The sequence below is a fragment of the Oryzias melastigma genome, linkage group LG22 (genome assembly GCF_002922805.2).
Source record: "Oryzias melastigma strain HK-1 linkage group LG22, ASM292280v2, whole genome shotgun sequence".
NCBI lineage: Eukaryota > Metazoa > Chordata > Actinopteri > Beloniformes > Adrianichthyidae > Oryzias > Oryzias melastigma.
This window is the reverse complement of record NC_050533.1, coordinates 14,790,564-14,814,393: the sequence shown is the minus strand read 5'-3', so window position 1 is coordinate 14,814,393 and position 23,830 is coordinate 14,790,564. Positions and strand designations below refer to the sequence as shown.

The window sequence follows — 23,830 nt, the reverse complement described above, 5'->3', positions numbered from 1 at the left end:
TCATTTGCTATTTTTTCTTTATTTCCAGAACAATAAAAATAGTTTAACAAAGACTTCTTCATTCGCTCCATTTAGACTTGTATTTACAGCAGAAAAAAAGAAAGATACCCTACTCTATGATGTTCATTTCTACTCCTCTTCCTTACTACTCCCCCCTGCAGACTTCACAAAAAATATGAATAAAGTACCAGGGCCTATTGCTGAGTCTTTGACGAGGTATAACAGGCTCTTCAGTGATAGCAGATACATCGTTTTATGCAGACATTGCAAATGCAGGGGCTTTTTCCTTTTGTTCAGGGCTGCACAGAAACATTTCACACACACACACACACACACAAAAAAAACAAAACAGTATGACACGTGCTTTCACTGACTGAAGCAACTTTGGAAGATAAGACGCACAATGACCCATTTTACTATGGAAACACCCCACAGCTGGTACAAGAAAAAAAAAAAAAAAACACAAACAGAGGACACGTTTCTGATGCATTCTTTGTCCAGTGGAGATAAACTGCCGTGTGGAGGGTCCCTGAGGGAAGAGAGATGCTCTGAATGTACAAGCGAGTCTTATCAGACGCACAGGATTAATGGTTAGCGTCAGGAACGGAGCGCCTGTGCTGGATCTTCAGAGATGAACCTCTTTTATACTGAATGTGCAAGCGGTGGACCTAAACGGCGCCTCATACAGTACTTAAAGCACTTTCTCAATCTCATGAAGCAATCTGGGAATTCCTCAAAAACACGGAGTTCAAATGTGTTTTTGAAATAAACCGGAGGTGACAAATCGAGGAAGAAGAAGAGGCAAAGCTGAAGCTTGTTATTGCAGTTTCTTGTCGCCCAAGTAGGGATTCTTTTAGTGGAATTCTTCATCGTCTGAATACAATCACATAAATCAGGGCAGAGCAGCTAACAATCGACAGCAGAGAACAGAGAGACATCTGGGTTTTTTTGTGCAACTCATCAGGACAGAGGCAGCAGTAAAGTCTGAACATACCCGAGAAGCATTTTTTTTTTGTCTTTAAAAGGTGCAAAAATATTGGGCTGCGATTGGTTTGAAATCTGAAAGCAGAAGCAGAAAAATAGACTGAAGCGGGAGACGTTGGTGTTCATGTAGCATCAGTAGTCCAGAGGTCTGTGTGTGATAGTGGTGGATTTCAGCACCGTCTCTATGGCTGCAGGTTGTAGGGGGGGCGGGGTCTGAAGGGAGGATTCATGGCTGTCAAAGCTGGTTTTTCCAGTGCAGAGCGGCAGGCTGGCACAGTGATGAGGGTAATGATGTCTCGGTGTCGCATCCGATCACGCAGCGGACACGCGGTCACAGAGCAGGGCCGGGCCGCTGGGGCCCCAAAATGCACCCGTTGGGCACGAAGAGTCCAAAGGCCTGGCCTTTAGTGTTCTGGTAGTTCAGAGAGGAACTGCAGCCGGTGCAGGAAAGGCTGAAACGAAGCCGGATGCTCACATTTCAAGAGTTCATTCATTTCACGGAGGGAGCAGTCGCTTCAGCGAAGCCACACAGCCTGTGGAAGAAGAAGAAGAAGTGGATGTCCAGTCATCTGTTTCAGTTGCTTTTAGGCCCAAATTTAAAGGAAGTCTGTCTTTTTTTTGAGGGTGTAAGTGTTTTTTCGCCAGTTATCTGCCTCAGTTCCAGACCGAATGTGTGACTGCTCCTGTGAAACAGACAGTAACAGTTAGACATCCACACAATAGATGAGTGCTCTCACAAAGACCAGTTAACCTGCTGAGGATCAAATAAGAAAGGATTCATCAAAGTGTTTCACTTAAACACAAACATGAATCTCGGGATGGTTTTAAAGTCTCACTATGATTAAAAATGTGTTTTAAAAATGTTATTTTCTGATGACGGAAGACATTATTCAGAAAAACAAGTCTTAAAATTGCATTTCTGAGTATTTCTTTATTCAAACTGTTGTGAATCTGGAGCAGATATAAAAATTCGCACATTTGTGATGCAGAAACAAGCTCTCTGCTCCACAACAGGGAAGGTAAGAGGGGGCGGGGATGCTCAGCGCCAATAGTCCCGCCCACAACTCAGGGGTGAATTTCCAATAAACTAAAGCCGCTCTGCAGGAACTAGGTCCAAGAAAACGTCACAGTTTTTGTTTTTTTTTTTTAATTTTGGCTAAAGACAACATACTTGGAACACTTTTACAACAAATCAAAAGATGATCGGAGTGGGACTTTGAGAGAAAAGCATGAACCAATAAGACGTCTCTAAATAAAAAGTCATCTTATTTGTTTTTTTCATGTTGTAAATGTAGGGATAGTTTTAATTTTTATACCATTTTACTTAAATTTAATTCACATAGGCACACAGACACAAAAACATTTCCCTATTTTTCTTTTTTAATTTCATTAATAAAATTGACATCTTTGTCAAAATTAGGGTTCTAATCAATCGTTAACCCTTAGATTCACAAGTGGGGTCAAAAGTGATCCCATTGTTTGTTCTTCTTTAGAATCTCAGAAATTAAACATATCTATATTTCTAAATTCTAGATTTGTTTGTGACATGAGGCCATTGCATTAAAAAAAACATGTATATTTTTAGAAATTGCAGCTTTTGTATCACTTCTCAAAAATGAATCCAGGAATTTCTTATGAAATATCAAAGGTTGGACCTTTATATTCTTATAAACTGTGACTTTCATTTAATTTTTACAGTCACACTTAACACATCTGATACCAGGAGTGTCATCACCTGGGAGGTCATTTTTGATACATTGCTTTCTAATAAAATGTTAAGGTTTTTTTTTTATTAAGATATAATACAAATCATAACCTTTAATCACACTAAAACAGCAAAATGCAGCGATTCACATTGGAGTCATTTTTAATCCTACTTGTGGAAAACTATGTTATCTATCCAACTGTTAAAATATTGAAAAATTTGACTTTAATAAAGACATAAAAAAAAGCGATCTTCACTGAGATGTTCAAAATTCAAACACTTGTTACACATGTAAACTAACAAAACTGAAGCTTTTACTGTGTTTCTATAGCGACACCTCAAGGATGAGCACCTGTTCCCTCTTAAATCCAACATTATGGATTTAGCCTAATCTTAAAAAAATGCTTAAATTCATGCTAATATGTGATTTGTGTGCACATCTTTTGCTTACCTAGCATTCATGACGCTCCCGTTCCTTAGAGATTTGAAAGGCTTCTTCATCTTGTGGCTTTTAATGGTTCCTTCATTTTCACATGTTTAATCCAAAGTTCGGCCTTCAAAGTTCTTTCTACGGACTTAAAAATGTCCAGTAGTCTTTCATTACAAAGAAAAAAAAGTTGTGAATTTCTCCAGTGTCTTTTGCTCTTGTTGCTGCTTCTTCTCCAGCTAAGGAGGACAAAAAAACATCTCCACACACGCACTGACCTCTTCAGTTCTCCACAGCCACTTGTCAGGAAACTCTAACTTTCACTGCCTTCAAAGTTCATGTATACTGTATATTATGTCTTTAAAAAAATGTTCATAAATTACTTAACAACAGTCCAAAGATAAAATACCACTTGCATGTCCATCCTGAAATTATCGATTTGTGCTTTCTGCAAACAAACAAACAAAAAAATTGGAAAGAAGCAGCAGATTTTTGCCAGAGGTTACTCCTTATAAAAAATGTCAGTTCTGATCAGATGTGCAGGCGGATCTGCTTTATCTGTGAAGGCTGGGGATGCCGTTGCCGTTTGTGGCCGGCTCCTCAAGCTCGTCGTCCTCAAAGCCGTGAAAGGTGGAAGTGTCGCTCTCTGATGTGGTGCCGAAGAGCTCCTCGGCGCCGGCGAACGCCCCGTCCTCCTTCTCCTCGCCGCGGTCATCTGAAACCAGGCAGCGTGTCAGTGAGGGGGTGACGCTCCAGGGGCAAAAACAGCACAGGGTTGGGGGTTAAATATGAGGCAGTTTCCACGTTGTGCTACATGCAGCTTCCAGTTCTTTACTCACTTGTGCGATGGCAGTCGGAGCAGGGGAACCCAGGCTTGAGCATTTTCTTGTTTGAGCCCTGGCATTTGTTACAGTAGTTATTGGGAATGCTGGACCCGCCTGGACCCTTTGGACCTTCAAAATAAACCCGCATATCAGTGATGTCTCTGAGGAGCCAGATCAGTGCCAGACGTCGGCCGCTTACGTCTGTGCCGGTCGGTCTGTGGAGCGCTGGGGGAGCGGGACGCCACGGTGCTTCTCTCCCCAGCTCTGTCCTCCTCTGCCAAGTGGGAATGGGTGTAGTGGTAACTCAGTCCGGTGCGGTTCCTGTAGCGTTTTGCACAGACTGTAACAAACAAGCATGCCATTATGGACATCTTTACATGCTTTTTTTGCAGAATTCATAGTCAAACAGGTTTGAGGTTCTGCAGAGAAGTGACACCTTTGTTCACATATTCAGGCAAATAAATGCAGAAGTAAAAAAAAAAAAAAAAGAGAGTGAACAGAAATGCAGATTTAAAAATAATCCAGTCAATTATAGCTGTTATTAAAGTTTTTTCACCATCCAGGAGATTGCAGATTGAAACTAGCATATGGCTAAAACCCCTACATTTGTTTCTGAATGTTCTTTAGCATTCAACCTTCCTTTCTTAATGTTAAAAGGTTTTCGAAAGAAAAAATATATAAAAATTGATTATTAAAAGTACCTGAAGTTGCAGTTTTTGAATTTTGCTTCTGTTTGTATCTGCCTGAAACAAAAAAAAGAGGCCATTAATCAAGTGAAATAGTTATATTTGAAATAACCTTATTGGTACAGAATCACTTGAAAGTTAATAAAACAAACAATTCAATTGATTTAAATTGAGTAATTATTTTTAAAACCACTAAGAGTAAATCAACACATTTTCCCCTCTTTAGAGGTACAAGACAAGACTCTGTCTTCCTGGTTCAATTCGCCAAAAATATAACAAGCGGGTAGAAACCTTCATTTGGTCAGGTAAAAGACTATTCCTTACTAGAATTAAACTGCATGCTGCCAGAGAACATGGAGGCCTTGGAATGCAAAGATTAGACTGGTATAATTTTGCTTATTCACTTAATCAGATATCTAAGATTTACAGTACCGGTGGTCAGCTTGGGTGTTCTCACAGAACCTCTACCTCTTCCCTCTTCATGCATTCATTACACAGACTGGGGGGAGAAATCCCATTTGACAACCCCCTTTTGAGGTTTGTAAGAGAGACATGGAGGTTTACACACCAAATTGTAGGACTAGAACCTTTTTTCACACACAAGACTTCCCTCTGGAATAATAAAATGCTGAAAGTGGACAAAAAGGTGTTGTACTGGCACAGATGGATTAAATTAGGATTGGTATATATATACTGAAGATGCCTTGGAGGGGAGTGAATTAATTTCATTTGAACAGATGATTTCTAAATATCTCATACCTAAAACTGATTTTTGGAAACATCTTCAATTAAGGAGCTGTTTTCTGTCCACAAGAGAGAAAGTACCCCAAGTAAAGCAGACTCTTATAGAGGAAATGATACAAGAGAACCAGCCATTCAAAAAAACTGCATCTGCATTTTACAGTTTGACGAGACAATCTCACCCACCAGGTCTTTCAGGTCTTAAGAAGGTTTGGGAGGAGAGATAGAGGAGGTATAAAATATCCAAAGAAATACAGACCAGACTAAACGTGTACAAAATCATTTACAGAATTTACTGGACCCATGTAAGATGAATAGACTAAAACTGGGTGACACAGATTTGTGTTGGAGATGCAACACGAGCAAAGGCACACTCCTGAAGATGTTATACAGAGCCAAAATTTATGGATGAACTTCATAGGATTCATCAAGAAAATATTAAATACAAAATTTGTATTGAACCCCGGACTTTGTGTATTAGGAATAGGGCTGAGAGAACAAAGATTAATAACAACTCAGCAAACGCTGAGGTGTAGGCCGGCCCTCTCCACCGCGTGAAAAATTATACTTAGACATCGGAAAACTAACAATACAACGTCTTTTGGGGAATGGTTGGGAGAAATGACAAAATAGCAAATTTTGAGCAGTCTATATTTAAAATGAACAATAAGACGTGGGGTCCTTTTATGGAAGAGATGCTCATAGAAAAGAATAAGCAGAATGAAGAGTCGAGATGAATATGTTTTGAAGATTTAATGAATGGAAATGTTAAAACCTTGAAGGAGAGCTATGTTGTAGAAATTTAAGACATCTATGTCTGTTAAAACCTCCTGATCCAAATGTGTTTTGTTTAATACTTGCTTTGTGAAGACAGCAACCATTTGCAGCTTAGAAGATACAACTCTGAAGGGATTTTTTTTTGTAACCAGTACCTCCTTTTTTGTTTATTTGTTGGTGTTATGTCAGTGTCAATTGTGTTAGTGTTGTCATTGTATCAAAAAATGGAAGAAAACAAATAAAAAAGTAAACAAAAAACCCCCCCACAAACTTTTGATTAAGTATATGTCATTCTAATTATAGTTATAATTCTTCGTTTTTTGTTCTTTCCCAAAAACTCAATAAAGTGATCCTACTTATAAACACCAGCTTCCAAATGAAATATTTTTATTTAACAACCATCACCTGTGTGCTGCTCTTTAGAGATAAGAGGCAGGAATACGTTTAATGCAAATTAGCTATACGGGTAATTTAAATAACAAAGAGAATTGAGGTAGAAGAACAACTTAACTGTCACAATCCTAATAAACAAACAGAAATAAAGACAAAAAGAAAATGGGGTTTGAAGAAAGTAGATTATAAGGAATACATACATTTTTACATGTTATATTAACAACAACAGTTTGGTTTCAAATTCTTTTGTAGCTTTAATTAAAGATATATTTTGAAATGTAACCATATGTCTAAACTAAAAGTAGAAATGGAAGTGTTTAGTGGAAAAATGATCTGAAGAACAAACAGATCAGTGTGGCCACTGAAGGAAAAACAAGAGATGTGTTATTGTGGAGTCAAACTTAAATTAAAATTCTGCTGCAGAATTTTAAACATCTCAGCAGGAACCTGCAAATTTCAGAGCACTAAAGCAATGCTGCCAAAATCCCTAAACCATTAGATCAGAGCAAAACCAATTAAAAAAACACAAAAACATGAAGTTATTTATTTAGTGTAAGTGAGTCTTTATGCACAATGTTGATGCACTTTGACTCAGATTATACAAGAATTTAGTATCTAGGTATTTATAGATTGTCACATTAACTTTAGCTGTCTCAGTTGCGGAAAGTTCCCCTTTTTCTGTGGAGATTGTTGGCCCACGGTAGCATGATACGCATTTATAATAAGGCACAGATGAGGACAGCTATTCTAACTGTGAAAATAGCTAAATATTAATGCAGATTTTTAACAAAGACAGGAACAAAACCATTTTTGGCGATGAAATAAATCATTAAAAAGTGTTAATGATTAAGATCTAGTGCCTTCCATTATTTTTATTGCATTAAGGAGTTTTTGTGCACAGACGGATGTGTGCACACGTACTAAGCATAGTAAAAAGAAGTAGAAAAAAGAAAAACATGGTGATGAAAACAGTAATTACACTAATCCAGACTAATGCTGCTGCTTAGCTTCACTAATTAAAAGCATTCATTGTCTGTGAGGCCTAAAATCGTTCTTTCCACTATGTCATCCTCACTGGCCTTTGTCTTTTCGAAATGTCGAAGGAGGCTGTGAATGAAAATTTGAAAAAAAATTAGAGTTTTTTTTTTTTTTTTGGTGGAGCAGCAAGCGTGTTTAAATTAAATAAAATTTACAGTTTTGTTTTGGGCTATAAATCTGTTAAATATTTTACTTAAATTTGTCTGTTGATGGCATAAATAACAAAAATCTACTTCAAAATAAACAGAAAACATGCAGAGCAAAAAGCAAAACGTTTTTTTTTTTTATTTACTATTGTAATGTTAGATTATGAAAGATGTAAGAAAAGAAGGTGACCTAGTTCTGCATCACTAAAGAAAAGAATAAAAAACAAACAAACAAAAAAGAAGAATTTTCTGGATCTACTTACTGTCACAGACATATGGCTTATCGTCATCCAGATCGGTCCGCCTGCGCCCCAAACCACGACCCTGAAGAGGTGGGAGACCAAACATTAGCATCTCAAAAGTGTAGCTTCTGACTTCAGCGGTAGTTGTGGTTACGGACCCGTCCTTTGCCCCGGTGTCTCCTCTTTGGGGTGTCCACCTCGAAGTCATCGTCATCATTGAAGGCATCTTCTGCTGCATCTGCTTCCAGAACCCTCTGGGATTGAGAAACATGATGCACTTTTAGCATATTATCAGAATCCATGTCAAGAGCCAGCACATCTCTGTGTTTATTTAAGTATTTTTTGGTAGAATTAGCTACATGAAAATAAGATAAACCTTTTAAAAGAATTGTGATTGTTCCTGGTCATATCTGTGAAAATGAAACTTGTTGAAATGTGGCCACTGTTTGGGTTTACTGTTTCCTTAAAAGATAATATCCGGTGAAACTGCCAAAATCAATGGTGTGTGTTTGTGAGAGGAAGAGCGTCCAGAACCAATAAAGGCCTGGAGTTATCACAGCACCGTGGGGGGGGGGGGGCACTCTACTGCACATGCTGTCACTTGAATCTGTTTTGATCACGTTTAACGTACTGCAATCAACAGAAGATCCTCCAGTTTTAGTGCAGCTTCGGGACAAAACAAATGTCTTATTGTGAAGAAAATAACTTGACACGATGTTTTCAAACATTTAATAAGAAACACAGGTTAAAGAACCCCTTATTTGTTTTGCTGTGGCTCATCCTCTATAAGGAAGACCAGGTTTGCTGGGTACAAAACAGTGTGGTACAACTAAAGGAAGCCTATCTTTTGGAAGACCTGCTGATCTTTTTTATTTGTTCTACCGCTAAGTCTTGATAAGATCTCAACCCAGAAGACACAAAAGAAAACCCGGTACATGGCTGCTCATTATGACATTTTCACACGGCGCTGTAGAAGTCAAGTTTAAAAACAAGCAGAAGCTAGATGATCTGCTCTGACAACTTAAAAAGCGTTGTGAGAACCGTTAGAACACGAAGAACAGCCTCTGCAGTCTGGGCTGAATCACTCTCGTCACATAAGAAGAGGAGAGTCTGATGTCTGAACTCTGTTCTGGAGTCTGCTGCAGCAGTGCAGGAATTATTTATTTTAAATATTTTCATATTAAGGATTTGCTGCAAAGCTCTTAAATCATATCTGTTTGTTTTAATCAGTTTCATTTTGACAGAAAATGTTTTGTAAAATATATTTTATTTACTAATAGATGTCGGCTTCTAAAAACAGAACAGACACTGGTTATGTTTTTATTGTTCTTTTAGAGTTACACAAGTGATAATTGTGGGATAAATATGTTTATACTTTCAGTAGACATGCAGGATTTCCCTTTTAATACTTAGTTTAATCTAAATACAAATGTATGTATTTGTACTTACTTGGTTAATTATTTTAAATGTATTCATTTAGATGCAATTAATCAATATAAAAATATAGCCTAATATTTAATTTTACATTTTTTTGTTTTACATTTTCCATATAGACTCCACATTTTTTGACAAAAAAACCCAACTTGGGATTAGCCACAGTTTCTCATTTTTCTTATTTCTAGGCTCATTTCAGGTCGGTTTAACCTAAAATGCATCATCAACACCAGCAACCCATGATGCATCGTGTGTTTGGTGACCCCACCTGAATCTCCAGCAGGCTCTCCTCATCGTTCTTAGAGTTGTTCCTCTTGTCTAGACCTTCTCCTCGTAGCAGAGCCTCCAGTGTCGTGCTCTGGTTGGGCAAAGAGTCTCTGGACATGAGGCCTCCATCTGCATAGGGAACAGAAGAGCCAGAACAACAGAGTAAAGCTGGGAACAACTTTTTTTTTAGCGACTCTGCAGGTGGAGCTGTGAGGTTTGTTAGCCTGTGATCGACGCCTCGACAGCAAGTGAGGGTTTATAATGAAAAGTTCAGAGTTCACTGATGCAGATTAGATTCCTGCTTGAGCTTTGTTCAGCCAACTGTCAGCAGATGAAAAGAGTCCAGGAACTATCAGAAAAGATGATGCGTATTCCATTACAATGTGCATTTTTACTGTAAATAGGAGGTCAACATATTAAAGAATTCTGTATTTTACAGTCACATCTTAACAGGATACATTACTGACTACCTTTCTTTGTCTGTTTGCATGGAAGTGTTGATTTTCCAGGAGTTTAGGATCAGGATTGTAATGTTAAACTGTAGTCATTGTTATGGAAGCTGAGCTGCATCCTTGACTGTATAAGAACTGGACAGTGTGAGTGTGAAATCACGCAATAGAAAACGCAAGACCACATCTTTTTAGAGGCCTCTGATTGGTCAGTTCCTAACATGATCAACTTGTATGACTAAAAGATTTTTATTGAAAACAGAATTAGCAAGAACAAGTTAAAAAAGTTTCAGAGCAAGAATAGTTATTTTGACAAATAGAATGACTAATAGATTTTTATTTCTCAATAGAATTCTACAGGATTTTGGCTTCTCGAAGCCAGCAAGTACTTCCTGTTTGGAACGTGAGGGGGAGGGACCACTCAGTCCAGTTCTCATATAAAGTCCATGGTATAGACTGAAGATCTGAACATGTCCATCATCTAGGACAAGCTATACATGCTAAAGTTAGTTCTAAAACATGGACTGTAACGTCTGGTTCACTGAAGCGCTGCGAAGCGGTTTATGGGCGGAGTGTGGCGGTATCCACTTAATCTCCAGTTCACACCAAACACGTTTTTCTGCAACAGTCAAAAGGTGCTTCTGCTCAGCTGCGGTTATTTATAACTTTTTTTTTGCCATCATCAGACACCCAAACCACACCTCCCCTGCTCTGTAGTCTTCCCCCAAGGTTGATCTCATCCCTACAGTCTGCTTAGATATAAAAATGTGATTGCATTTGTCAATGGCGGTATTTTATTGTAAAAAATTGGTCGTATTTTGAAAATTGACTGGATTTTCTCTTGTGTTTTTGTGCAACTTCCTCCCAAAATTGACACGTATCGCTTGTGGGTCATGCAAAAAAATAGACCAGGAGCCAAAACGATCAATCGCTGCATGGTGTGAGCCGGCCACGACACCTTACGTCTGGTGTCAACTACATCATAGGTTACAAGGGCGCCAAATGGAAGCCTTCTCCATTCTGCGCTGCTTTGCAGCGATTCTTCTCCAGCTGTGACAAACAGGAAGCCCCCTCCTAAAGAGCTTTCTTCATAAATCTAATACATTTGTGATCACATATGGAGAAGGTCTGTACAGGATTTAAGTATAAGTTGCATTTTGCTGCATAGTATAGCCGGGGGTGCGACTTAAGCTCAGGTGCAACTTAAATGTGATTTAAAAATATTTAAATAGATATCAACAACCACTAGAGGGCACTGTATGTGTGTTTATCATTATTTGCTACTGACTGCAACCCAGAAGAAGAGGCATTGCGGGATTGTCGGAATTGTGACACTGAGGATGAAGAATTCAACAAATTTAGTGATCTGAAGTGACATAATGAGTTTTGTTGACTTGTTAGCATGCTCCTATACTACAGTTATCTTAATCATTGTTCAAATGATGCACTCATTTACTAGATTCTTCTTATGTTTCATGAATACGATGTTTTCTTCTTTATTTTAAACTTTTTGGCTGCTGCAACTTATAGTCTAAAAAGATATGGTAGTTTGTTTCCTTCATGCTAAAGTGCCTTTGGACTTAACATTCCACACTCAATGCATTCAGTGTGTTAAGCACAGCATAGAACAAAATGCAAAACTGTGCATGGGAGGAGAAACTATTTAGAATCTCCTCCCCCTTTAAGAGCCACATAATCATCAGGCTGTTTTGCAGATCTGCTCTCTTTGAAGACTTCCCACTCCACTGCATCCTGTGTTCTTCCTAGATGTATGCAGGAACGAGCGGCTACGACCGGAGAACAATGCAAAGTTCAAAGCAGACACAAAAGGCAGGCGTGATGCGAGCTGATCTCAAACCGCATGGCGGCAGCCCCTCACCATTGTGTCTGCGCACGTCGACTTTCACCTCTCCGCGACGAGACAAACCCCCCTTTTCCATCCCTCCCTCCCCAACTCATGGGAGCTGGAGGTGGAGGGGGCTAAAAATAGAGCCAGCAGCAGCAGCAGCAGGGAGCTGCTTCTGCATGCAGCCCCAGTCTCTCCAGCACACCATCACTAAGGCAGAGGAGCAGACTGTGGCTGCAGCCGGGGCAGGATACCTCTGCTATGCGCTCAACAGAAGTGACGGCAGGTCAGATGGAGCGGGTTTCTGCTCCACAGTGGTGGTGGTGGTGGTGGGGAGGGTCTTAGCCGGTGCGAACTCGGGGAGTAAACAATACAATGGGATGTTTTGGGGAAACAAAGGCTTAGTTCAAATGCTATCGCAGAATCTCTGTCTTCCCGAACTCCCCGGTCATTGTCACAAGTTCCTAAAGATTTATCCCAGCATGCAATGCAGACATCCACTGCTGTATATTAGGGATTTTTGTCAAAACACACAATGAGTTTCCTTTTGGGTTTTCTGAGAAGCTATTGAAAAATGTAAAGCTGTAATTTCCTTCCTTTGTGCGATAATCTGTCATTTCTGCTAGAAAAAGTACAACAGTTCATAAAATATCCAGACAGCTACAGGAGCTCAGAACCCTGCCTACAACACAGATCCACAGATGAAAGAGCTGCCAGACAGAAAGAGACTAAACTAATCAGTGAAGAAGGTGGTAAATAGAAAAAAGAAGTGAGAATGTGAGTGAAGTGAGGGGAAAATGTGTTGAGTGAGCCGTTTCAATTGGCAGCCAGCGAAGGCCAAGCTCCATTCCGTAACATTTATTAAATAGTGTCTGCCGCGGCTGGTCTCTGTCTCGCTACTCCCAGCAGTGGTAAATCTAATTACATGTTCTACAAAACAAGTTTACCAGCCCGGGCAAACACAGCCACATTTCATCTGCTGGAAAATGACTGGCAGCCAGTTCTACTTAGCGGCACTCCATGCTTTTAGCGAGATCATTCCAGATCATCGCCAGCCGTCACGTGGTGGACGGGACGCTGGAGCGAGAGGTGGAGTGAAGCAGGTGGAGGCGGAAGGAGCTCACCGAGCTGGAGGCCGTAGATGCCCAGGCGAGGATCTGTGGTGTTGTGCAGCCGCCTCTTCTTTCTCCAGCAGCGGGCGGGGTATGTGTACATCTGCCCCGGAGCACCCCCTGTTTAAAGAGATCAGTGATCTTAATACTTCAAATGCATTTATATGCAACTCCACATTGTCTATATTTACTGGAAACTGTTTAGAAATATATAAAAACTATTTTAAAAAATTCACTGGTTCATAAATGTTTCAATTTCTATCAAAATAATGTTGTTTTTAAAGTAAAAGTTGTGTTTATTTCAAAAACTAATAAGAATAAACATCAAGAACAATACATTTGTAAAAATTCTGACGACATAGCATAGAAATGAAACCAATAGAACAAACATCAAGTCTAAGCAATGCTCTAAATGAAAAGAGGGCTGATGAACCTCAAAACAAATCATTTCTGCGAGTGTTTTGGAGTGTGTTTGCCCACCAGGGCTGCGGTGGTGGCGCTCCATCCAAATGTAGCAGTTGTTCTGGGCGACGCCGGTTTGAGAATCCAGGAAAGGCAGGCGGACGCTGCGCTCAGCACACAGGCGGGCATTGTAGCTGCGGCACTGCTCAATAGCCTCCTTATAGAACTGGTCACCCAATCTGCAGGGAGCAACATTTGCAACAGTTCAGTGACAGATGCTGCACGATGGGAGATAGAAAATGTATAAATTACCAATAGTCCTTTTACAGTAAAGCAAAAAAATAAATAAATCTGTGCATGATCTATACAATCTCAACAACATCTCAAATATTTGTCAGAATTTTAGAAGCTACCGTTTGGATTTTAAGCCCAGAAATGAAGACAAAGAAGCAGGGAAGCTACTTTCATGATTCCCGGAGGACACGGCAGTTTCTGTGATATAACCTCTGTCCTTGACCTACTATCGGGGCAATAGGGTAAACGCACGTCACACTTTTTCCAGGGGGGCATTCCGCCTGCGTTTTGAAACAACCTCAACAGGTCCTAGATGTGAGGATGTAAGCAAGCTGTCTCTAAGGGAGAACTTGGCTCTCATAATATGAAAATGTGCATTTTAGACAATTATATCTAATGAATTCTTATAGTCTTTTAGTTCTTGATAATATGGGACAATGATAGATTTTATAGATTTTAAGAGTCTGTACTAATACACATTCATCATCAATTTGCTTTGACTGAACTACCCATCCACTCTCATTCACTTGTGACCAAGTTGCCAAAGGCAAAACGTCCGGTTTGAAGCTGGTTTAAAACCAAAAGTGACTGGAGCCAGGCAATATTAAAATTGTTTTGTTTGCACATATTTTTACGTTTTAGCATTCAAATTGTTTTGATTGCAATTTTACTTTTAAAACCTAAAAATATGTGCAATAAAAACAATTATAATCTTGAAACTTAAAAAATGTGCCTGGTACAGAAATTACCTGCAAAGTGTTTTATTTATTTATTAATATAAGCAAGTTTATCGCATTTATCTTTATATTAGAAACAGCTCAGCTCACAATACATGTAAATAAAAACAGTCTGGCTCCAGAATGCAGAAACTTGTATTTATAATCTGTGATAAAATAATAAACAAATGCAAAGTTTTTTCACCGCATGATTCTACTTTATCCACACAGATATCTTGGCTAGTGTCTCTGTTTATAGAAGAAATTCATTTATAGAAAAATAAAAATGGAAAAAAATAATATCTAAATGTTTACTGGAATTAAACCAATAGAAGTGTCCCTGCTTTAACTTTATTACTCAACATAATAACATTTTTAAAATACTTATTAAAACATATCTAGGCAAAAATACCTAAAGTTTGAAGAGCCAGTCCAATCAGTGTTCCATTTGCTTTCATTATGACATTTTTAGCCAAAATCAAAAACCTGTGCCGTTTTATAGGACATAGTTTCTGCAGAGCGGCAGGAGTTCATTAGAAATTCACCTCTGAATTGTGGGCGTGACTGTCAGCACGGAACAACCTCGCCCCACATTTCTCTCCCCATTGTTAAGAGCCCGCTCAGCGTATTTTCTATGTAAAAATTATTCTCAAAAATAACATTTTGTTTATATTTGTCTGCCATCATCAGAAAAATTCTCAAAGCCCATGCTAAAAACACAATTTTCCTCTGATGGTAAAAGTCACAGGAAAACTTCAGTCAATTTTATGACTTCTGCTGAAGTTCCAAATGCCTAAGAAGATGTAATAACTTATTTCTAAATATCTAAAATTATTTAGAAATAACTTTTGATAAAACACATTTCTAACCTCTTAGTTTCTAAAGCCTACTTATCCATTTGCTATTTTTAATGGATATTTATCTTTTCCCTATTTGCTTTTAAAAGGACTGAAAAAAATGAATCAATTCAGGCTTATTTATTCCATTATTTTTAAGGTGTGTGGATATTCTTTTTGAAGCCACAACATAGATAAAGGAATTTACAATAAACCACCCTGAACTTGATCTGCTTATAGAATTATCTGAGAGGAACGATGAAGATTTTGTAAACAACAACACATTCACAGCCGTTCCTCAAGTCCGCTGCTCAGCGTTAACTCTATTTGATCCGATTCTAGGGCTGAACCGTACTGCACACTCACAGATGGACAGAATCTGCGCTCTGATGTGAAGCCGCTTCTCTGATCTGCACACAAGCATACCCCTCACACCCTCCAGTTCCACTTTTCTCTGTACCATGGAGATTCTGGCAATCCCTCAGGGCTTCAGTGTTAATTTTCAGAGGGCAATGGGGGTGGATATTTCACATTCAAGCCCCTCAATCTCTGCCACACGCCTGCTCGGGTAATTAGCATACTAAATTAATCTCTGCAGAGTTCCAAGCACGAGGGCAGGTTCCATTTAGCTTGATCCAACATAGAGGTAAAGCAGTGCAGCCCTGGAATCTCAGCGTGGTTCTTTGTGTTTGCTTGAGTCTGCTGTTCGGTCATGGAGCAAATTTGGAAAATACCAGCTAGTGGTCACTGTGGCATGGTAATTACCCACATATAATTCAGAATTTTCCAGTGCATTTAAAAAGACAAACTGATGACAGATAAGGAACTGTTGGCTCCATGTCTAATCTGATGCAGTAAATGGATGGATGTCCTGCATCAAAAAACACAGGATCTGAGGTCAAACAGACCAAAGAGTGTGAAGTTTCACTGTGTGTCAGCGTGACGAAGGCGAACAAGCGGTCGCAGGCAGAAATGATTGTGAGTAGGTAGGAAAGCTAAAGGGGGGGTGATGAAAAGAGGAGGAGAAAAAAAAGCAGAGCGATGGAGGGGGGGGTACAAAACAGCTAACAATAAGGTCATGACTAATAGATGTGGGACTCTTTCCCTGTGTGCTAATCATACCCAGATGGCACACTCTTATTTAATAATCCGATATTTCCTAATACTGCAAACAGAGCTTCTGTCACCACAAGAAATGTTATTAATCTGCACAAATGATAAAGAAAAATAATACATTTATCAAAATAAATTAAATATTATGATCAGAATCTTTCTATTAGCCATAATTTTGATCACGTTTTCAGATGAACATTTGGCCAATAAAGAAAAGCTGCATTATAAATCGTTTTAATCATATTTCCTGTTCACTCCTTGTGTGGCTTTTTACCATTCCTGAACATCAAGACACAGCTGCCGTGAGACATACTGAGATGCATCAGCTTGACTAAAAGCAGAGCTGCCATAAAAAGGTTCACCGAAATCAAACCTGCGTCAAGAAACTTCTGTGACTCCTCAAACCGAGAAAGCACAGGGGGTTCCTGATGAGTTTAAAGTGCAGCTGGGGGTAAGACGGGTTAAAAAAAGAAAAAATAGGGTTAAATTGGGTTTTGAATTTCTCAGACCACTCCAAGTTTCAGGTTCACCAGCCAAAGGTGAAAAAAAAATGTATCACACCTGTTATAAATGAAAACAACTTTAGAAAAAAAAAAAAAGACTCATCATCTAAACTGTGGTATTCATGACTTCTTTCTTTGAGGTTTAGGTTTACGTTTTGCCTCTTAGCGAAATACATGAATGAACATTTAGTTTTTAACCAAAATTTAATCAAAAACTTAAGCCAGGGGCTTCGTGCTAAGATTTTATAACAAAGCTACACTTTAATGAATAAACCCTGATAATGCCAAAACTTTAAAAGGAAAAATATTAAATTAGAAACAAGCTTTCTTAAATTGCTAATCTCCTAAAATAAATATTAAAATATTATAAGATATGAAGATGGCTGTAAATAAATTATCGTGCCACAATAAGTCAATAAGACCAGTAGGGACTGGATACAAAAACACCAGCTCCAAACACTGTAAATAAAGATGGGAAAAAATATGTCTTGTTGGTTTCAATAGATTTTATTTTTTAGAGTTAAAACATTAAAACATATTGAGATACAAAAATGGATAGAAAAATGTATTGTGCAATACCACAAATGACCAGTAGAGGCTGGATGCAAAGCACCACCAACTCCATATAAACAGGGACAAAAAAACGTGAGCCGTTGATGAGGAGTTGTAAGCAAAATTAAATAATATGTTATACAAAATAACACATATAAAATAGCTGTCATGATTACAAAAAGTTCAGATTGAAGTAATTAGTTAATTAACATACATTTGCTGAAAGTGTCTGTCCTGCGCTTAGTTGACAAAAAAAAAAAATATTTTCTAAAATTGTTCTATAATTCAACATTTCAAGTATTGACATCAGCGATACTAGCCCTGAAATTACTTGGTATCGGATCGTTACTCAAATTCCTAGTATCGTCCACCCTTATTACATATATTAATTTAAATAATCTCTATTTAAAATCAATTTTGCAAACATTCATGCTACAACTACAAAGGCTATTTTAGTTGTAATTAGAAAATTTGGCGTCATCATCACGATATCAGCCTGTGTGGCATGTGTACCACAAAAAAATGGTATACACTGCAATAAATGGCTACTTTAACTACCAACTCTAATCATCTGTTGATCGATTTTCAAAGCATTCCTCATTGTCTTATGATTATGCAATTTTAGCCAAAGTCAAAAAACCTGTAATTTTCTAGGACATAGTTTCTGCTGAAGTTAATTTTAAATTTGCCTCCGAGTTGTAGGCAGGACTGTTGCTGCGGAGTCAATTCCCATCTTCCCTTTGCTTACACTCTTACAGCCCCTCACACCCCAAGCCAAGATTAGCAGGGCAACAAATACTGCGAGCAATGTCATAGCTACAGGCGTACAGTTTAGCCAGATGCCAACTCGGACGTGAATACAAAGACGTACATGGATATATTTGTCTGCAAGTGGATGCATCAGAATGAAGCAAAGCAGGAAGCTTGTGGACCCCCATTTGTAGTTTATATGTAACAATTACAAGGTTTTTCAAACAGCAATACTTTATATATGTTGCCCATCAAGAGAAAAATGCCACAAGAATTTTTTAAAATCACCAAAAACACAACACTCTACAAATCTAAGCAGCTAGCAGATAAGCAACTTGGACAAAAAAGTGGTTTTAACTTTACTAAAGCTGAATGATGGTATTTTTTTCTTCCCAGCTGCTTTGCATTGATAACAAACACTGCATGCATGTCAGGAATGTGCAACACGTCCTGATTGTCTTCCAGCTGAGCAGAAAAAAAAGGTGAGTGTTAGCGGCGCGAGGGCGAGGAGAACAAAAAGTAAATCTTGTGGCCGTTGGGGCCTCTGCTATCAGCATGTTCCTGTCAACAGTTCACTCTGTCACATGGCTGCGTCCCTAATGTGAGCATGTGTTCACACACATTTCACATGTCTAGCAAAAAATAAAAAAAAGTGTATCTGTCGTCGTCACAACAACACATCATCGTCCACCCTAAAATGATTCAATGTAGGCAAGAAATAATTAAACAACAACAAGTTCTGGCTTTTGAGATGTCTTATGGAGGGAGAGTTTGAATGTTTGCAGATGCAGTTCTGCTTCACAGGAAGTCAAAGCTGCCACATAACAAGAGGGGGGGCTGAACAGAATGACTGCATCCTGACAACAACCGCTGATTACACCAATCAGAGCAGCCCTGTCTGGGTGAGGGCAGGAGGAAAACCAGACGGTACACCTCCACATCGGAGTGCAAACATACACGGGGCCTGACTCACACAAAGTCTACTCAACAACTGTGACAACGAAGCTGACAAATGAGGGAGCGTGGAGCTGATGCGCCGTCAGGAGAGCCGCTGCCGGGAGATGCTTCCTGCAAACTCCAGCTGTGGCTCTGTTATTAACGAGCACAGATATTAATGAAATAGTCCTGCCTCCGTTTTAATCGGCAGATTTGGGAGATTACCGCTGTCCTGCGTTCCGACAGCACACAGACGTGAGCATGTGGAGGGGGAGGTTGTTCGCTCATAGCATCTCTTCAACACAGTCAAACCAGTTTCATTTCCCTAAAGTAAATTCTTATTAATACAAAAAAAAGGTCAAACTGGTCCAAAGGAGCTACATCCAATTAGTGTCAAGTGTGACTAATTATAATCTGACAAACGTGTGAAATGAAGTCAGAAACCCGAGACAGAGGCTAATTATAGCAGATTGAAACACTTCATTAAGTACAGCTTATAGCAAGGAGACTTTCCACATCAAAAATGCCAGAAGATTTCGGACAAAAAAAGATGGCAGACATCGGAGATGTCCAACAAGGTGACCACAAAACTCTGTGCAGCTGCAAGTGCAAACCCTAAAAATTGGCTACAAATGCACAAAACACGGAAACATAGGATGCATACAAATGCATTACAATTATCTATGTTAATTATTTTTAAGGTGATGGGAGTTCCAATTAAGAAAAAGGAACCAAATAAGACACAGAGGCCCCAATGTGTCAGAAGGGGCCAGAGTTTCACCCGACAAAGAGATGGAAAGCAATTAACATTACGAAATGGAAATTAACCAAAGCTGCTATAAAACAGCTAAAATGCAAAAACCTTAGATTAAAAGGGGCACCTTCACACAACATCATGATTGATTAGTTCTGATGTTGCAATAATATAAGAGCTTTTGGAGTTTGGGTTAGTGAGAAGAATCAAATACCAAAATCTGTTTTTATTTGCAAAATTAAAATTTGAGCAAACTTTGATTTAATAACCAATTTTATTTGGTTATGAAAATCACTCCACAGTTTTAGTGATTTAACCTGAACACAATGGCCACTTTCATTATTAAAATTATTAATTTGTAGGTTTACGTCCCACTCTAATCTTTTGATCTATTTTGAAAGCATTCCCAGTGGTCTTTTAACAAGGATTATGCCATTTTTAGCTTAAAAATCAGAAAAACCTGTGTTTTAAGGGCACAGTTTTTGCAGAGGCAGTAGTTCATTAGTAATGCACCTTGAGTTGTGGGCAGGATTGTTGACACGGAGCAACCCCGCCCCCTTTCTTGTTGCTAGTAGCTTTCTGTTTACATTATCTCCCGCTAGCTTACCCCTAACATTCCCAACCTAACATTACTGAAGCAAAAAAATGCGAGCAATATCATACAAGGAAAACAAAGACGTACATGGATCCATTTGTCAGTGCATCAGAATGTAGTAGATCAAGCAGGGAACTTGCGGCCTGCCCATCGTATTTTCTACATCACATATATTTTCTTTTGCAACACCATTTTTCTGTTTTTGTTTGGGGGAAAAAAAAAACAGAAATGCAATTTTAGGGTTAATTGTCTTTGCATATGTCCTCCATTGTCAAAAAATGTTCACAAGAACACAAATTTTATTGGAGTAGGTCTTGAAAAAGGGCCATATTTTGTCTATAAACCACACAAGAAATGACTATAAATGAAAAATCAATTAAATTATTTAAAGAATCAAAACACATTTTCAAAGTAAAAGTTGATTTAATATTAACTAATTATTTTTTGTTAGGATTAATCATTGAAAATTTATGATCAACAGAATTTTTTGGGCAAATTTATACATATACAGTTATTTAGCTAAATGTTACAGAACAACAATACAACTTTGACAAAATAGCTTAAAAGAAATGCAAGACAACCACACACTGATGTAAGGTCACCCTATGGGGGAAAAAATAAACAAAAAAACAACATAAAAAAGAATTTAAAACAAGTAACTTAAGTCATCTGCTGTTCAAAACAACCATAGAATTCTTTCTAAATAATTAATTTAGGGTCATCGACTCTAAAAGGTAGAGATGCAGTAAATATTTGGCCGCTAAATATATATTTGGCCAAAAATTGCACTTTTTGTCTTCGGTGGGAGCTTTTCCCTGCCCCCTCCATTAAGCCTTCTAAACTGAGAAATATGAAAAAAAAATAGTGTTTTAAAATTTGGACGTTACTACCACTCAATGATGTCGTCAATAGTGGCCGGTCATATACGCTAACTTGAAGCTGCCAGCACTCAGAAAATATATAAATACATAACATCAATTTTATAACTTTAAAAAGTCGTACTAAAACAAAAACTAATTACTTCGATTTAAATGTTAACTTCTGTGCATCAGAGCACACCCAAGTGAAGAAAAGCGTTACTCCTTTTGCAGCACAACATGACACAGAACACCCTCCCGATGTAAGGATACACAGCCTTAATGGCCCAGTCACAATGTCGGCGATCTGTCGGGGATTATGGCCCAGTCACAAATCAGTTGCGATGCGTCGGCGATGGGTAAAACCCGGGAAATTTGAACAAAATCTTGAGACAGATCTCACGATTTTGCACCCGTCGGAGGCGCTTTCCGGACGGGTGTGGCTTGTCGCAGATTTTTTAGGCATCGCCACACCCGTCGCAGCCCCCAACTTTGAACTTAAAATTCTACGAGTGCTCGCAAGATTTTACACCCATTTTGGGCATCCCAGACACAATTTTCGATGACCTACGATGCCCTCCGATTGCATCGGAGGCGATCGAATCGTCGCAGGGCGCCTCCTATTCAGTCTGAGGGCGCCGCTACCACTACCGCTCCAAATGTCCCAACAATTGGAGGGATAATGTGTGGGGGTATCTTAAAGTGACAGAGACCTACAAAAGAGCTGCAATTTGCATGGAATGTTGGAATTATCAAGAGGGGGTGCATGTGCAAAAACCCTTAGCATTAAGTCATTTAAAAGCCAAACTCCCAGAACAGCACAACAAATACGAGAGAGAGACAGCTAAAAGGAAAGGTAGCAACACTCCGCCCGTGGCCAACTTATTTGAAAAAAAAAAAAAGAAAAGAAAAAGTTTGCAAACAATAGTTCCAAACCGAACAAGATTACAAATAATGTAACTGAGATGACAATATCTGAGTAAACTAAAAGTTACTCTTCTAACTATTTATACAATATTTATGAACAAATTTAAATAAATATTTGTTAACTATTTGGTATTCGCCCAAGCATTTGAATTATTATTCAACTTTGGTCACAAATTTTGATTTTGGTGCCCCCCTATTAAAAGGGGGCCTTTAACAGCCACGTGCCCCCGGCACCTCCTTTATGGGAGTCCGCCCATGTGCTTCCACACCTTGCCCGACAGTCCACTGAGGTGGCAGGGCAGCTCCCTGAAGGAGCAGATGGTTCTCCTGCTTGTGCCTAGCACTTCCTCTCTGTCGGAGCATCTCTCTGACAGATGGGGCCCAAAGATCCTGGACCAATCTAATCTCCAGCCCTCCTACACTTAAAGGCACAGAGGAGCTCCAGCTCCTCGCTCCACATTAAACGCAGGTTTTGCTGTGCAGAAACCAACTTAAGCAATAGTACTGTGGAAACAATGCAAAAGAACAAAGGACAAAAAAAAGATGGAATATCTGCTTCAGGATGAATAAAAATGCACATATTATGAGAGCACGCGGTAGCAGCCTAGATTCAGCAGCGGACTCAGATTGCTGTCACTTTTTTGTCGAATTTGCCAGCAAGCATGCACACAAAAAAAGAAAAAAAAAGCCTCCTCCCTTTCTTTCTGTCTTGCTTTACCGGGTCCTGACCACGTCTGCGCTCTGAGCAGCCAAAGTTGACATGTCGACAATTTACACCAAGTCGAATCGACTTTCGGAATGTCAGATGATATCCCGCCGCTGTGGCCGGCCGGAGCACCAAGAAAATCGCCTTTTAATTATTCGTTGCATCGCCAGACACGTTGTCGACTGTTTTTTTTTTTTTTTTTTTTCTTCTTAAATAAATGCACAGCCTCGGAGAGACGACAGTCTGTGGGCTAAACCGAGCAGGGGAAGCTTCCCCCCGGTTCCGTGAAACCGTCAAGCAGCCCTGCTCAACAATTTCAAGTCCAAATGTTCAGGTCTGGAGAAATAATGAACTGTACGAAGCTACTTTGCTATGGAAGAAGTAGGAAAAATTATTTTTGGACAGCCTCGCCTGCCGTATGCTAACGGCTGGGAATGACATGCACGCACAGCCGCTTTCGACACTCGAAAGTAACACCTGGCAATTATGTCTATGTTTAAAATTACTTACGCTTTTAGTGGATTCTGAATGACAGCCGCCATTTTGCTACAATGTAACGCAATATCGGCGTCCTGCAGTTCTGAGGGAAACCTATGGCACGAGCCAATCAGAGCGCGGGGTAAATTCATGGACCAATGGCTGCACGGGACAGGCGGATGGGGCGTGGCTTAATGTGGTAAACTGTCAAAATCATTTTTAAAGGGTTTTCCCTTGTATTCGTTTTGTACACAACTAAATGACAATACTTTTAAAGCAGCAGCACACTAGCACACATGTTTGAAGCGAACTTATTTTAGAATGAAAATAAATGAAATAGC

General features: G+C 39.1%; 1 protein-coding gene across 3 annotated transcripts; it reads right to left on the bottom strand.

Moving 5' to 3' along the window:
• Positions 1-23,669, bottom strand: dpf3 (D4, zinc and double PHD fingers, family 3). Of its 3 annotated transcripts, XM_024258726.2 has the most exons (11): positions 23,523-23,669; positions 13,552-13,712; positions 13,084-13,191; positions 9,666-9,793; positions 8,122-8,217; positions 7,985-8,045; positions 4,642-4,683; positions 4,140-4,280; positions 3,956-4,069; positions 3,141-3,831; positions 1-1,667 (listed from the first exon to the last, which is right to left on the bottom strand). In XM_024258726.2, exons 1-10 carry the CDS (start codon positions 23,639-23,641, stop codon positions 3,671-3,673), a joined length of 1,131 nt encoding a protein of 376 aa, XP_024114494.1. In that variant the 5' UTR covers positions 23,642-23,669; the 3' UTR covers positions 1-1,667; positions 3,141-3,670. The 3 variants fall into 3 exon arrangements, with proteins under 3 accessions (XP_024114494.1, XP_024114574.1, XP_024114661.1); XM_024258806.2 differs by lacking the exon at positions 4,642-4,683; XM_024258893.2 differs by lacking the exon at positions 1-1,667 and having other exon boundaries at positions 3,727-3,866.
• Positions 23,670-23,830: the final 161 nt, after the last annotated feature.